At 51.4% G+C, this 16,937-nt stretch overlaps 1 protein-coding gene across 1 annotated transcript in view; it reads left to right on the top strand.

Annotated features, from left to right (window-relative positions):
- LOC105530877 (putative uncharacterized protein encoded by ERICH1-AS1) overlaps positions 1 to 16,937 on the top strand; it is a 313,335-nt gene that overhangs the window by 72,453 nt on the left and 223,945 nt on the right. The window contains exon 2 of the mRNA XM_011968601.1: positions 13,166 to 13,220. Within this exon, the coding sequence (XP_011823991.1) occupies positions 13,166 to 13,220 (55 nt within the window). The remainder of the gene's footprint in view (positions 1 to 13,165; positions 13,221 to 16,937) is intronic.

Here is a 16,937-nt window from a genome sequence, read left to right as displayed (position 1 = left end):
GGGGTGGGGGGAGTGGGGTGGTGGATGGCAGGGCAGGGTGGGTGTGGAGAGTCAGGTGGGTGAGCTGGTGACTCTGGAGGCTGCACAGTGTGGTGACTGCAGTTAATAATAACGTGGAGCTGCATATTTCAAAACAGCCAGAAGAGGGGATTTAAAATGTTTTCACCACAAAGAAATGGTAAAGCCTTGAGGTGATGGATATGCTAATTAGCTCAATTTGGTCATTCCACATTGTATGCAGGATGAAAACATCATATCAGACTCCATAAATATGCACAGTCATTATTTGTCAACTAAAAATAAAACTGTTAAAATTGTGGATGTGTATAAGGTAATAGCTGTTGCAGTCGCAGAGTCGTTTTGTGTGTGGGCCCCCCCATGCTGAGACACAGCAGCTTGCACCACCTCTGTTTCCGGGGTGCAGGGGGCCATCACCTCTGGACGCTCCCCCTACCCCCCACCTTCTGAGACCACACGCTGGGCGCTGATGAGGAGCAGGGAAGGGTTTGTGTAGCCAGAGCATGGGAGGAGACTGGGAGGAGACTGGGAGTCGTAGCTCGAACCACATTGCATGAGGCCTTCAGGCTCTTTAAGGACAAAGTGTTCGGGGCCATCGCGGAGGGTTTTGAGCAGAATGATGCAGCGTGACTTGGGATTTACGAGGTTTATGAGAACCCTTTCAGTGGTGGTGTGAAGGAGGATTATGGGACAGGAGGCTGCTGGACCAGTCAGGCTGTGGGAGGATGGTTGCTGGCTAGGTAGGTGTGGGGCAGTGGTGAGAGGTGTCAATCTCCAGGGTTTGTCGGATGGGGATGATGAACAGGATGCAGGTTTGGAGGAGAGGATGCGGGGTTTTGTGCAGGACTGGCAGGGAGTGGAATGGTGGTACCATTGCCAGTTCCACCCAGCACCCCGAGCTGCCGGGATGGGGTGATACCAGGGCAGGGGGGGTGGGTGGTAGAGAGATGATGTATTTGGGGAAGTCACACTAATTTTGGAACACCCATCCAACATCTAAGTGGTGCCATGGACTGAACGTGTCCCCCCAAATTCCTGTGTTGAAGCCTTGGTCCCCAGTGGGATGGTGCTTAGAGGTGGGGCCCTGGGGGGCGATGAGGGCGAGATGTGGCCATGAGGGTGGGGGCCCCATGTTGGTATTCGTGCCCTTGTAGGAAGAGGAAGAGACCCAAGGTCTGTCCTGCATGGGAGGGCATGGCTGGAAGGCACCACCTGAGCCAGGAAGTGGGTCCTCACCAGACACTGCCGTCGCCTCCGCCCTGGATTTGCAGCCTCCAGAACTGTGAGAAATGAACTCTGCTGTTCATTTATGAGCCCCGGTCTATGGCTTCCGTTTTATCAGCCCCAGCTGACTAAGACATGTGGTGTGTCTTGATGAATTGATGAATTCTCTGTGGTTTGAAGAGTCTTCGTGGATGGTGCTGCAGCCGGAGGAGATGCATGTGCTTTGTAAGAGATTTGGGGAGCAAAGTCCCCCCAAGTTTTACATCTGTAACAGGCTGTGAATGACTGTTCTTGCCTCAGTGCCACCAGAGTTGGCGCAGGCGAGAAGCGTTGGAGGAAACCCCCACACTGGTGTGGAGTCGGAGCACCCTTCCTGCACTTGGAGTGGGGGTTCGGCAGCAGGGTCTCTGTTCGTTGTGACAAATGCTGACATTTCATGGGGATGCTGGAATCTGGTGTAAAACGTGAGTGTGGATTCGCCCTCAATCCCTTATTTCACAGGCGTTTGTCACAAAGCGACCCTGGTCCTGCCAGGCTGTGTTGAGGGTCTGTTCTTTCTTCGAATCCTGTTTGCTCTTGTCTGGGTGTGCTGGACGCTTGTTTTAGATAAGAAGGTGAAGACCATGAGTTTGCGGATGTATCTACATTGTAACAGGAAAGCTGTAGGAATGCCTGGGAGGACTTCAACTCCGGATGAGTTTCACGGTCCTTTTACATTTTTTTCTTAATGACATTTCAGTGCTGCTTCCTCATAGTTGTAAAAATCGTTGTGCAGGCCAGCTGGACATTATTTTACATGAGTCCTTTTACTCTCGTCTAATAACACATGGGCGCCCGGTAAGAAGCCAAGGAGTCACGGCGGCGTGTGTGAGCCGGAAGGGCTGCGTCTCACCCGCATGGCCCGGCACCCCTGCATCCTCCGTCCTCTCTGCCACCCCTTCCTGGCCCTGGCGACTGCTCTCCTCCCTCCCCTCCCCTCCCCATGGGCTCACAAGGCTGCATCCTGAGTTTCAGATGAGCCAGAAGTGAGCACGGCAGATGCCTGAATAACGCTCTTCTGTTCAAGGGCGTTTCCTTATGACACTGATGAGGAAAACGTGGATCCCAGCTGGCGTGCTGCACATGCGCGGGTTGGCTCCTTCCCCCAGGGCTGTGTGAGTTTCTCTGGGGACTGGGTTTCCTCCCACATCCCAAAGTGGTGCACGTGCGGCGAGTTGCTGTCCCCTGGGTCCCTGTCTCAGTGCCTGGGGCGGCCTCCGTCCAGGCCTGGTTCCCACCTGGCACCCTGAGCTGCTGCTGGGATGGGCTCCCGCCACCTGTGACCCTGACCTGCAATAAGTGGGTTGGAGAATGAATGAATGAATGAACGAATGAATGAATATAAACTTTTGTAAAAAGACATGTATCAGGTCTGCGATACCCGTACAAACGCACAGTTAAACCATGCAGCAGGAGAGCGCTCAGTGAGAGGCTGTGTGCCGTTCTTGTCTGTGACCTGGGCGGGGGCGGAGGTGCTCCCCACCGGGTTTGCTTTGCAGTTATCCCATGATTCAACCCACTGTGGCCAGGGCGTTAGCCTCCTGCTTGGGTGAGGCCTGGCGACTTCACTCCCCAAATCTCTTATACAGCACACGTATCCCCTCAGGCTGAAGTGCATCCTGGCATGGTCCCTAGAAGGCGGTCATCGGCTGGGGCAACACTGTTCCTTGTGTGAACTTTGCACTTATTGAGATGCTTCATCCGCAGGGCACACGTCCAAAGCCCGTGCGGCGTCCGGTTCCCTCTCATCCATTTCTCTAGTCAAGGAGATGAGGTTGGGGTGCCGTGTGCAGGGAAGGGGCCTGGAGAAGCCACAGGTTTGGATGTGGATTTTCAGACACCTGCCTAAAGGACTCCACATGCTTCCAGCCCCTGCAGCTCATTGCTGGGGTTCTCAGATGCCTCCATGAGGACCTCTGGTCCTGTATTCCCAGCTCTAAGCAGGCCCTCCGTCTGCTCTTTATCTCACAAAGCACGTGGAAGCTGTTACCGTGTGCTCGCCGAGTCTGTTCTTCTGGTGCTTGTGAGTTTTTGCCTTGGTCACTCTCCCGTGTAAAATGGGGTTTCAGCTGCAGCTTTGAAGGGGGTTAATGGAGTGTATCTCCCTGTTCACTGGAGGTTGAGCCCTTCACATCAGAGAATGTTTCTTGCACCAGCAGCACCAACAGTGCCTGGGAGCTTGACGGACAAACAGACTCTTGGGCCCTGCCCCGGGACTCCTGGGTGGGCCCAGCAGAAGGCGTTTAACAAGCCCTCCAGGTGGTTCTGATGCCGGTGGAAGTGTGAAGACCTCTGCCTCATGATTACAACCGTTGACTGATTGCAGCTCATCCCGGTGCTGGTGAGATCCAGTGAAGCAGCAGCCTGATGTCTTCACAACGGTGTCACGACATCTCCAGCCCCTGGATGGTTCCTCTGTCCAACCTGCTCCCACAGCGCCTTCCTCATGGGACTCCTTCAGTCCTCAGCTGCCCTACGAGGTGTGGTTTCGCCTGGACACGGAAGGTACAGCCCAGCCTGTGAGCCATTGGCCAAGGATGGCCTCCCCGTGGCGGCAGAGGTGAGAGGTCCCCCGAGCAGCCTGTCTGATGCCTGCACCTGCCTTCCCTGGGCCATGCTGCTGACAAGGGCCTCAGTGGTGAGTGTGACTCCTTAGAGCTGGCAAGACCTGGGATACCAGCCCTGTGTGCAGAGGCACAGGTGTTACATCGGGTGCACGGGGTACGGGACTGGGCCGCGAGAGGCAGAGGGGCGTTCTGGTCCCAGCCTCTCTGGCTGTGTGTGTGGTAGCAGGCACCTCATCTCTTAACTACTTTTAATGCCACAGAAGGGAGGCCAGAGATAGAAGACATTATCAAACAAATTTGGAAATCATTAAGTCCTGGCATCACAAAAGTTAAAATGCTATTATGTCTCATCTCAAAGAAAGCTTGTAATGCCGCATATTCTAGAAAAAAACCTAAGGCTGTTTCTTCTAGGTTGAATTAGCTGGAAAGAATTAATTGAGTACGTGTGAATGTTCTTGACACTCTAAAGCGTGTATTCATGTCTCGGGCTTGTGTGGCTGGAGAAGCACATTCAATGGTGTGGGGTAATTTCACGTTTCACGACACACCACTTATTTGTTATGTGAACTGCAGAGGGTGAAACTGTGAGGACGCCCCGGGGGACACGCACCCTCCGTCTCCCGAGGCTGATGGGAACAGCGAGACTCACCATCCCAGAAGGCAGAAGACACAGAGGATGGGTGACAGAAGAGAAAGCGGAACACATCTTTAAGACTTCTGTGTTTGGAAATAACTTCACATGTAAAAGCTGTAAAAATAAAGGAGCACTGGGTGGATGGTGGGTGCCACCTCTTCACGGGTGGACAGTGGGCACCCTGCTCTTCACGGCGTTACTCCTGGGTGGACGGTGGGCGCCCTTCTCTTCATGGTGTCGCTCCTGGAGCCGCGAGGCCCATGTCCTCTCACTCCTGGTGTTCATTTTGGTTATACCTCGGAGCTGGTGGTCTTGCTAACATATAATTACTATTCTTTCTCTCCCTTTGCAGCGAATAAACAGTGTGTGGGGAATAGTTTTAAACCACATGATACCTTGTTCCCCATCAGAATTTCCCCCAGTTCGGTACCCATGGATGGCTCCTGCCCCGTCCCATGTTTATGAGGCTACATGTAAACTGGAAGGGAGGAGCTGGCATTGAATCCATCACCAGGAGGCGGCTGCAGCCTGAAAGGAGCATTCGTGGAAAGAAATGCCAGGGAGGTTAACAGCAGGACGGCAGAAGCTGAGATACTCACTAAAGGATTGGAATCGGAAGGCGAGAGAATTTTCCAGGAACAAAAACACAGAGAAACAGAAAACAGAAGTGAGATGTTAAAAGAAAATGAGCTCTGTAGGTCCGACAGCTGAATAATAGAAGTTCCAGGAGAAGAGAACAGAGAAGTATTTTGAACTTCCAAAAGTGAAAGGATATGAGTTTTTATTGTGAAAACTATACACATTGTTTTAAAAGAAAAGTAGGTGTAGGTTGGGTGTGGTGGTGTGTCCGGAATTGGTGGGTTCTTGGTCTCAGTGACTTCAAGAATGAAACCACGGACCCTCACGGTGAGTGTTACAGTTCTTAAAGATGGTGTGTCCGCAGTTTGTTCCTTCAGGCATTCAGATGTGTCTGGAGCTTCTTCCTTCTGGTGGGTTCGTGGTCTCGGTGTCAGGAGTGAAGCTGCAGACCTTCCCGGTGGGTGTTACAGCTTATAAAGGCAGTGCGTTTGGAGTTGTTTGTGCTTCCCGGTGGGTTCGTGGTCTCACTGGCTTCAGGAGTGAAGCTGCAGACTGTTGCGGTGAGTGTTACAGCTCATAAAGGCAGCGTGGACCCAAAGAGTGAGCAGCAGCAAAATGTATTGCAAAGAGCCTTCCCCCAGCGTGGAAGGGGACCACAGCGGGTTGCCACTGCTGGCTCAGGCAGCCTGCTTTTATTCCCTTATCGGACCCCACCCACATCCTGCTGATTGGTCCATTTTACAGAGAGCTGATTGGTCCGTTTTGACAGAGTGCTGGTTGGTGCCTTTACAATCCTTGAGCTAGACACAGAGTGCTAGACAGAAAAGTTCTCCAAGTCCCCGCTAGGTTAGCTAGATACTAACTAACCAGAGTACTGATTGGTGTATTTTCAAACCCTGAGCTAGACACAGAGTGCTGATTGGTGCCTCTACAATCCCTCAGCCAGACACAAAAGCTCTCCAAGTTCCCACCAGACTCAGGAGCCCAGCTGGCTTCACCCAGTGGATTTCTCAGGGGGGCTGCAAGCAGAGCTGGCCCCCAGTCCGGGCTGTGCAGCTGTGCACCCGCATTCCTCAGCCCCTGGGTGGTCCATGGGACCCAGCGCTGCAAAGCAGGGGCAGCGCTCTTCGGGGAGTCTGGGCCACTGCGCCCACAGGGGCGGGGGAGGGGGTGGGGGGGTTCGGGCTTGGCGGGCTGCAGGTCCCCAGCCCTGCCCCTGGGGGAGGCAGCTGAGGCCCCGCGAGAACTCGAGCGCAGCGCTGTCAAGCCGGCACTGCTGGGGGACCCAGTGCACCCTTTGCAGCTGCTGGCCCGGGTGCTAAGCCCCGCTCTGCCCTGGGCCAGTGGTGCCTGCCGGCTGCTCGGTGTGCAGCGGGCTGATCCCGAGCTGGCACCCACCAGAACTCGCACTGGCCCACGAGCGCTGGGCGCAGCCCCGGTTCCCACCCGTGCCTCTCCCTCCACACCTCCCCGCAAGCAGAGGGAGGCGGCTCTGGCCTCAGCCAGCTCAGAGAGGGGCTCCCACAGTGCCTGCAGGCTGAGGGGCTCCTCAAGTGCCGGCCAGAGTGGATGCGGAGGCTGAGGAGGTGCGGAGAGCGAGGACTGCTAGCACGCTGTCACCTCTCAGTGGCTCATGCCTGAGATCCTAGCACTTTAGGCGGCTGAGGCAGGAGGATTGTATGAGGCCAAGAGTTTGTGACCAGCCTGGTAAAGACCCCATCTCTTAAAGATTTTGCTTTTTAATTAGCTGGGCATGATGTTGTGTGCCTGCAGTCCCTGCTACTCAGAAGGCTGATGTGAGAGGATTGCTTGCGCTGAGCCCAGGAGGTTAAGGCTGCAGTGAGCTACGATCGCACCATTGCGCTCCAGCCTGGGCAACAGAGCAAGACCCTGTCTCAGACAAAAAGTAGGTCCAAACGCTTAAACAGCAATGCAGTCCTCCACTGCACAAATCGGTCTATTTCTATATTATTTGAATTTCGTCCAAAGAAAGAAGGCTGTACAGGGAGGGTTTGGACAGGAAGTTGAAACTGTTTGATCAGTGGAGAGGGAGATCCAGCAAGAAGAGCCTCGATGGCAGTACGTAGCGTCCCCATTGCAGTGGCAGCATCCATGTCTCCTGACCCTTGAGCTCGACACCCTCCAGGCTCATCAACAAGCATCTCAGGTGCTGTGAGCCATTTAATACGTGTCCTGTGACATCGTTGTTCCCATTTGCAGGCTGGGCATGAGAGTTCCAGGGCTTTGCTGGACATCTGTGTCTCAGTTGAGAGCCTCGGGGGTGGGCAGGGAGGAAACGGCTGGAGGGCAGCTTGGGAACCGTGCAGCCCCCACTGGACCCCACCCGCGAGGTTCTGTGGTCAGACGAACCCAGGGGGATTCCAACTCATGGTCATGGGAACAGAGGAGCCCTGATGGGTCCATGGCAGAGGGATTGGTCAGGAATGTTGCCCCAGAAGCAAGACGCAGGCTGGACTGAGGCTGAGGCCAGCAGACGGGGGACAGTGCGGAGGCACAGACCCAAGCCCGGCCACTCCCCTCCTCGGGCGCCCAGCCACGTTCGTCTATTCCTCTCGGGCTCTGGTCACTCCTACTGGGCAGGAGTCCTCTCTGAGCCCCCATGTACCTGGCATCGAGTGGACGTCTGCTCCGGGACTGTGTTTTAATTTGAGGGGAGACGTGGTCTTGCACTGGCGGGGGCGGCGGGGGGCTCAGAGGGTTCAAGGAAGGAGTCACGGTGTGTGGTTCATGCTGGTGGAGAGGAGGGCCCAGGCGTGTGCAAGGTTCGAGCCCAGGGAGCCTGGCGTGAGTCGCAGATGCGCTGGGTACCCTGCGTGAGGGTGAGTGGGATACAGTCCCCGCCGTGGGGAGCCGAGAACCACGAGGAAGCAGCCGGGCTGGGAAGGAAGAAGAGGGCTGGCGGCTTGAGGAGATGGATGCCAGGGGTCGGGGGTGGAAAGTGTGCGGGTAGGTGGGGGGCTTGGCCGGGGGCACGTGTCCGGGTCGGCGGGGCCTAGGGGAGGGTTGGAAAGTGTGCGGGTGGGCGGGTCCGCGGGTGGGTGGTGGAAAGTGGACAGGTGGGCGGAGGCAGGGGGCTGGAAAGTGTGCGGGTGGGCGGGGGCGGTGGGGGGCGTGGTTGAGACGGGTATTGTGGAGCAGCAGGCGAGGGATCCCGCGCGGCGCCCTCAGAGTCCCTGTGAGTTACCTTGCTGCCTCCATGCTCTTTTATCTTGTTAATGTCAGGACGTTTTTATCCTTTGATTTCTGGAGGGAGTCCTGTGACTTTGGTTGGGGCCAAAGATTACAAACAAGGATGTTTTATGCAGCTGCTCAGCAGGTTGGGGATAGCTGGGTTTGGCTGTAGGATAAGGGAAGTGTAGGCGTCCTGCCCGCTGGTTCAAACATCAGTTGGAGAGCAGGGAGGGGCGGCAGAAGTAACTGCAGAGTCCCCGGGGCAGCGCCTTTCAAGGCTGTGATGTCGGCTCAATACGTGTGATACAGTTCAAGGCCATGTCCACAAAATCAGCCACAACAGGCCTGTGTGTTTTTGTGGCCGTGGCTTATGTAGAGCTAGTAACGACTGTCACCATCTCGGAATACAGCAGCTGCCAGTGTCAGATTGCTTCCCACAGGACCTCATCGCGGGGCAGCTTGTTTCTACTACATGAGCCCTGCCTGGTGTGAGTGTTATCCCCCCGCTCTGTACGGGGGACCCTGAGACCAAGAGCTTGGTGACTCGGTGCACGGCAGGGCCAGGGAGGACGCCAAGCTCTCCCGCCCGCATCCCTGGCGATGTTGTGGCTGAATCCCGTCTCTGGAAAAGTGTGTGATGGAGCCCAGTGCCTCCAGACATGCCCTTCTTTGGAAATAGTGTCTTGGGGGAAACCAAGTCAGCACATTTCTGTTAAGTCACCTGGTTTATGGTGCTTGTTACGCAGCTGCAGCAGACTGATGCGTTCCACAGGAACACTTCCCCAACTCCGACTCACATTCATCAGGGACCCTCTGTTCCCCTGGAGGACGGAGCTGCACCGGAGGCGTCAGGGAGGGTGAGGAAGAGGCGTGGCCGGGCCTGGGCCTCTGGACACAGGGGACACACGCAGTCCAGGCCCTGTCTGGAGACACAGGATGCTGGTGGGGTGTCCAGAGCCCTGGCTGGGGCCGTTTCTTCATCTGAAAATTGGTCGCGTGTCCAACATCCACAGCGTATGACAAGGCCACTGGCCACACAGCCTGTGAGCATGTGGTATGTGGACAGTGTGACCGGGCACCCAGATTTCAGGTTTTAACTGATTTTCATTAATTAAAATTACATTGCTGGCCAGGCACAATGGCTCACGCCTATAATCCCAGCACTTTGGGAGGCTGAGGTGGGTGGATTGCTTGAGGTGAGGAGTTCGAGACCAGCCTGGCCAATGTGGCGAATCCCCGTCTGTACTAAAAATATACAAATTAGCCAGCCTTGGTGGTGCGCACCTGTAATCCCAGCAACTAGGGAGGCTGAGGCAGGAGAATCACTTGAACCCGGGAGGTGGAGGTTGCAGTGAGCCGGGATTGCACCACTGCACTCCAGCCTGGGCGACAGAGCAAGACTGTGTCTCAAGAAAATTACTTGGTTGCGTGTGACAGCCCAGTGGACGTGCGGCCACTGACCGGGGGGTGCCCCCTCTCCACACCCTCCGATTCTGCTTTCCTCAGACAAGGAGGGCCGTGCTCAGGCTGATGCCCCGGAGGGGTTAGAAATCAGTATTTTAGGAACACGTGTCAGCGCTCACAGCTGGGCAGATATGGACGGACACCTCGGGGTGACCGCTGAGTATATTTTGTGGCCGCGGCAGCCCTGGCAGGAGAACTCAGCCTCCTGATCTTTCTCAGCTGCCGTGGAACAGGCAGGTTGCGTGGAACTGAACTTTCAAACGTGCCTTGGGCAGTGAGGATAATTTCATTCGCGTCTGTGGTCTTCTGTAAATCCTTCAGAGAGGAAGAAATGAACCTATTATGGTCCTGCCTTCCTGCTCCAGCCAGAGCGGGTGCGGGAAGCGACGAGTGCTGAGCCTTCCAGAGGCCGCCGCTGGTCTGGATTTAATGCACTATCCTGCCTGTGACTGTGGCGGGGAGGACGCTGTCAATGTTAGGTATGAGCACGTTTTTCGAACACAGATTGTCTGCCTTTAGGGAAGTCACAAGTGGATTCTGCCCTGGAAGGTTGATGATTTGTCTTGGATCCTCAAGGGAAAAGAACTACCTGGCAGGTTCAAGGAAAGCTCTGTGGGAGCCGCAGTGTTGGGCATTGTGTTTGTGGGACCATCCGACGAGATTCCAGGGTGCAGTGAGTGGCTCTGCTGGTCGGAGCTGCTGGGGGCTGCCTCCTGGGGAGAGCGAGGGGCTGGAAGGACCCCAGGGGTCGGGCGTACTTGGCTCCATGAGAGTGGACGGTGCACAGCTGCCCCAGGAACCCCATGACTGGCTCGTAGGATCATTCATCACCTGGCCAACACACCGTGCGTCTGAACTGGTGGCTCTCCAGTGATTTCCTCCCCAACAGCCCTTTTTCAAATCGAACAGAGATGGTGGAAAACAGGCCCCAGCAGATGCAACTGTGTCAGGCGTGAGGCCTGGTCGCCTGAGTGTCCGTATCCAGGGATGAGGTTTGAGGTTTGCAGTTCTGCGGAGCGAGGACCCTGCCCGTCCCTGACCCTAAAGGAGCCCCAGAGGCAGGACGTGGGCTCCCATCAGCACCTCCAGCGCTCTGGTTCTGTGCATTGTCAGAATCCAGGGTTTGGAGGGACGGTCACGGGAGCTGCAGCATTGGAGGGGGGTGCCGGCTCCCATGGAGGTGACATCCTGGGCTGGTCCTGCTGCGGCGGCCCACAGCTTGGGGTCCCAGCCCCGCCCTCCTGCCCCAAGCACGTGTCCTACTGGCCTCACACGCATGTCTCGTGACCTCTCACGGTCCTCTCCAATGCTGTCACCACTGCCTGTGATTTTCATCTGGATAGAAACGTGGCCGAGACCGTGAAAGGGCACCGATGGTGGTGGAGTCCTGCGCTGTGATTTGATTGATTGAGACTTCATTCCCGCTTCTTCAAGACGTGTCTGTGGAGTGGTGTCGCCTGTGCTCGCGTTAGTCTAGAGCTGTACTGGGGATGCTGGAGTTAGTCTGGAGTTAGGTCGGTGCCAGGGATGCCGGAGCAGGCCCCGAGTTCCGCTGTGGACGTGCCTGGGGCTCACTCGTGGGCAGCCCCTCCTGAGGAGCAGCACCCAGCAGCAGCAGCAGCAGCTCACGATTTCAGCCGGGAGGAGACTGTGAGGGAAGAGATCCCTTAGGTGGCGTCTGCAGCTGACTAGGTCAGCGTTTCCCCTCTGGCTGTTAATGGGAAGTCGGCACAGAAAAGCATTCTGTGGGCAACTGAATTTAGGGAAGGACGCGGCAGAGCCTGCCTGTGGAAACGTGTGTCTCTGATCTCCACGTAGGGTGTGGAGGTGGTAGCCTTTTCAGACCTAGTGGATCGTTGACTGCCTCCTGAGGGGGTGGGTTCTGAGGCCTGGCCTTGATCCCTGAGGCCCTTTGGAAAGTTCTGGAAAAGGTGAGTGAATGGGTGTGGCTGTGGAATGAGACAGAGGGCAGATCTGCAAGGAGCCCTCGGAGGTGTCGAACCTCAGGACTTGAGTGTGGGTGTGTGTTCTTGCACTGTTGGGCATGGGGACTAGGAGCTCATCAGGGAAACAGTGTCAGATATGACCCCACAGGCTCAGACCACACTGATGAAAAATACCGACAGCTTCCACGTGGCACGGGGCCAGCACCCAACCCTGTGGTGGTCACAGGGGTTAGTGCCTCCCTGCCTCGACTGTCTCACCAGGGTTTGCTCTCTGCCTCAGCTGCACGGTCAGCTCTGTGCAAATGAGAAGCACGTGATGGAACTTTTAATTCCACATTTTGCACAGCATTTGCTAGGTACTAAAACTCATTATTGTTTTATTTCTGTCTCTCTTGATTTGCACAGAGTTGAAAGTTTGTGATACTGTCTTGTTTGTGATTGATTGTATTTGGGAGAGAATTGTTCTTTTTTCAACATAGAAGAATTGGCGGTGGGGGGATGGAGGAGAAGGGAGTGGTTATTCCAGATCATCTCTTGTGGTTTCATCCATTGCATTTATGAGAGCCTGCTGTATACTCAGCCAGACTGAAAGTCGATCCAGGGCCAACATATGACTGGTGTTTCTTTGCAACACCCTCTGTTCGCCCTCTCTCCATGAGTAAATTGCCCTAGAACAGGTAATAAGCAGAGACCTCTGTTCTCCCTCTCTCCTGAGTAAACTGCCCTGCCCTAGAACAGGCAATAAGCAGAGACCTGTAGATGCTGCCTTCATGGAGGGCTGAGGAATGGCTGCAAGTTCGTCGTGTGGAGTATTTAGGATGAAAGTTCAGCTTTTCCTCTAATTGGGTTTAGAAAGATAATCACACATTTCCCGTAGACATCTCTTCAGCTGCACGTTACCGGACTGTGTGCTTTGCAATTTGTTTTATGTTGATGAATCTTGGGAAAACCATTCTCTGTTATTTTCACCTCTCCTTCCCTTACCAAATAAGGTATTTTCTTCACATTTTACTACTGAAGTATGAATGTAAATGCAGCCCTTACTTTCACATTCTTCTTTGTGATTCACACTTGATGGAAGCTCAGACTCTAGAAGACCCAACACAACGTTCCAGCAGCCCTCCATCTCCAGGCTGTAATTGCGCCTAATATTTTAAAAGCCATCACAAAAATTGGTGGGTCCATTTACCTTATTGTGGGAGCCCCTGGAGTACAGCTTTCAAGACCCTGATGGCCCATTAGGGGCATCCATTAAACCCGGCTGCATTCCCATTCCAGAAATGGCACAGATGATAATCACACTCACCTGATTAACCTTTTCAATGAAAAATGTATGTCATCAAGATTCTTCTGTACCATTTAATTTGTTAGGCCATTCTGGGCGTGCTGACTTTGTGCAGCATTGGACGACCTTATTAGAAGAAACACTCGTAACAGTTAGTGAGATGCCTTCCTCCACCCGAATGATAACAAATGCATTTTATTTGTTTGTTTTAAAACAGGTTTTGCCTGGCATTCTGCAGAAGCATTGCTGTATCTTACCAGACAGGAATACAGGTAAATACATTTCATTCTTCTGATTTGAGATTATAGGTTTCATATCAGTAGCAAAATTGAGAAATGTGATTACCTAATTTAGATATTTTGTGCATTTTTATGTTGTGGGTTGTTTTTAGTGCAAGGTTGCATATTAACTAACTGTAAGATGTGAAAATAGGATATTTAGTTCTGTAATGAGTTATGAGCTGAGCCCAGAGATCTGTTTTTATTTGACAGAGGAAATTGATTTATTAATAGATGATTGTTGTATTAGGTTTTTAAGGGAAAGTGGTTGTCTTATAAACTTGAATTTGTTGGTTTCAAAGCTGTTTCTTTTGCTAATTATACTTATTTATTAAGGAAAAAACACCATTTTTATTGGCTAGAGTGAAATGTATTTGGAGTCTGTTTGCAGTCAAGGCCTTTCTTTGTGATCAGGGAAGGAACTGGCTAGATGTTATGTTCTTAAAACCCCCAAGGTCTCAGTGAATAAAACGTGGGCATGAATGTTTTGAAGTGGGAGATGCGTCTCTGTGTAACTTCTCATGACAGGACAGGTGTGTGTGGCTGGTGGTTGTGAGGAAGTGTTTTGCGTGACTTTTAAGGAAACGTGACGAAGAAAGAGAAGGTCTAAAAAAAACTTTGTTATCATACAATGAAGGGGAAAAAGAATCAGTCGGGGCTTGTTATCCTGTGGATATGGATCTGCGTTTTTGTTATCTTCCTGCAAGAGTTCTGATTTATTTTTATCAAAGAAATTGCAAGTCCTGAGGAAAGTAAAGAGAAGGTGCCTCTTTCGTATGAGACGCTGTGCGAGTTTATTCATTTCTAAAAGCAATCATGTTCTGTCAAGTATGTATTTGTGTCCCAGGATATCTTAGTTGGGTATGAAACAGAGGTTTGCTGACATTTTCTTACTTGTTTTCTAGCTATAACAAGTTAATTACAAAGACTCTTCCATGGTAATTAGAAGAATTTAATTTGTTGGGCTTTACAGTTGACTCACCACTAAGAATGGCATCTCAGTAGCCAACGTTGTCTGTATTATACATTCCAGAGTAAAACACCGGGTGTTTTGAGAAAAATACAATCTTTATTTATTAATTATGAGCATGGATGGATGACATTACTGATAGTACTCTTCTTCAAACACAGAACTGTCCCTGTTTTGTTTTTCTTTACCCAGTCAGCTGTGTCTCAGCTACAAGTTTGAGTATATCTACTGCTTACGGGGAAGCTCGTTGAGTGTGTCAGATATTTTTGAGCCTTTTTTTATTTTCTGGAAGTCTTGGTTATAAGTAAAATTATATGAAAAACTCACATGTGCAAAAACAAAGATTTTGGCAACTGTGTCCATCAAAGTCAGCATCACAAAATTTTTTAAAAGAAATTAATTTTCCGGGTTCTGGTGAATCATTACTCTGATTCTAAGAAACATCAGAAATAACGATAAAATAAGTTAAAAGCTAACTACTGTGGGCATCTCAGTGGGTCTTAAGTATGGAAATGCATTTTCTTTGTTTTTTTTTTTTTTTTTTTTTGACAATTTGTTCTGTTAATGGTTTTAAGTTAATTTGGAAAACATCGCCAACTGGAGATGTTTTATTTGCTCTTCATGAGACTCTAAGTAATCAATCTGTAGAACCAAGAGAGTTGCCTTCCATTGGGGCCTCAATGCAGAGGACAGTAGCTGGGCAATTTCCTCAAAATTATTTTTATATTATGGAATGTTTCATGTCGTGTCAGCTGTGGAAGACCATAGGCTTTAATATTTGGTGTGGATAAGGGAAGGAGGGGCTCCAGAGAAGAGAGAGGAGTTGGTTGAGATTATAACTCTTAAAAGTGTAAGTCCATTCAGAATGGAAAGATGGGGAGAATTCTAGCTTTTAGCAAAGAATTTGCTCCAGTATGTCCAAAGCTGCTTCATGATTTAGAAGATCTCGTTTGGAAACGTCTTCGGACCTCAACACAGCGGAGGTTCTCGGTGAAAGCTTTTGCATTTCAGTGGCATGTAAAGGTCCTTGTAAGGGTGACTGTAATGTTCTTCTACCTTAATGGTTTTGTGGAAGCGTTTTCAAAATTTCTCATTAAGGACATTAACTTTGGAATGGGCACCAAGTTTCTATTTTGGAAGGTGAAGCGCGTTCTGCAGAAGGAGGATGGGGACGGCTGCCCAGCAGCAAGAACGTAGCGAACGCTCCGAACTGGCTGCTTAGGCAGCAGCACCACGGTGGATTCTGCGTTACGGGTGCTTGACCAGAATTAGAAAGAAGATTAACTTTGGGATGAATCATCACTTTTTTCTCGTTTGGTTTTTACTTATTTTAGAAACGCTTTATACTCCATTAATTTTATACATGTCATGTTTCTGAATTAAACATGGCTGCTTGTGAAAGATAAATATACTATCATTTTCTCTTGCAGTTTTGATTACTTGTGATGGTTTTAGGCAACGCCGTGAAGCGTCAGAGGGAATTCCACTGGTTACTTTCCCATACGGTCTTGTTTGGCTGCTTGTTCTCAGAAAAGCGTGTTTGTTGGTGGAGAATGTGACCAAGGTGACCATCCTTTTCATGAAGGCACAAACGTGAATGCATATGTAGCTTTTAAGCCTTAAAAAAAAAAAAAAAAACCCAAAACACATTTATGCCTGTCTTTAGTTCCAAGCATTCTTGCCTTTTCTTGCTTTGGTGACCCCTGATTGGCCTTTCACAGGCCTTTGGTTTGCGACCTACCTGGAGTGGGCGTTGAAGCCAAAATACACAGAAAGGTGGAGTGACTTGGGGAAGAGTGGACGTCTCAGGTGTCTGGATTTTAGCAGCTGCCTCTGGCTTGAATCCAGCATCACCTTTTACTAGGATTGGTGTCCTTGGAGGGGGTGTTCCATCCTTAGCACACCTTTTTTGGTTAGCGGGCTATAGAAAGGATCGCCAAGCAGGGCAGGCCTTGGGCACGGCATCCTGGACGCGCCACCACGTTTGGACTGAAGGCAGGCCCACTTGCTGCTGGACTCGGGCTGTCGAGTTTCTGGTGAAACTCAAGGCATTGTGCAGTTAAAATAGTCCCAGATGCCTGCTGATTCCTGCGTGGAGCTGGAATCCTCATTTGAGGAGTGACTTTTTCACAAACATCCTTTCATGACGAGTCGCTGTTTCCTGAGGGAAAGTGAACCTGTCTAAAGTTTTATAGCCAGGTGTGCCTCCTAGGAACAGGTGTTCCTCCTAGCAACAGAGACCTCTTACAGTTGCTTTAGTACTTTCGACCCAGCTGGAGGGGTGAGAACTTTGGTTCCATGGTGAAGAGATGACGCGGCCTAAGCGGTGTGTTTTCCTTCAGGGACTCTGTTTCTTAGGATGTGTGTATAATGTACGTTGGAAGGATGCTGGAGAATGTTGGAAGAATGCATGTATAATGTACGTTGGAAGGATGCGGGAGAATGTTGGAAGGATGCTGGAGAATGTTGGAAGGATGCGTGTGTAATGTATGTTGGAAGGACACGTGTATAACGTATGTTGGAAGGATGTGTGTATAATGTATGTTGGAAGGATGTTGGAGAATGTTGGAAGAATGCATGTATAATGTATGTTGGAAGGACACTGGAGAATGTTGGAAGGATGCATATATAATGTAGGTTGGAAGGATGCTGGAGAATGTTGGAAGGATGCATGTATAATGTATGTTGAAAAGATGCATGTATAATGTATGTTGAAAGGATACTGGAGAATGTTGGAAGAA

The sequence above is a fragment of the Mandrillus leucophaeus genome, unplaced genomic scaffold, assembly GCF_000951045.1.
Source record: "Mandrillus leucophaeus isolate KB7577 unplaced genomic scaffold, Mleu.le_1.0 Scaffold85, whole genome shotgun sequence".
In the NCBI taxonomy this organism is placed as follows: domain Eukaryota; kingdom Metazoa; phylum Chordata; class Mammalia; order Primates; family Cercopithecidae; genus Mandrillus; species Mandrillus leucophaeus.
The sequence above is the reverse complement of the archived record's forward strand: the minus strand, read 5'-3'. Positions and strand labels throughout refer to the sequence as shown.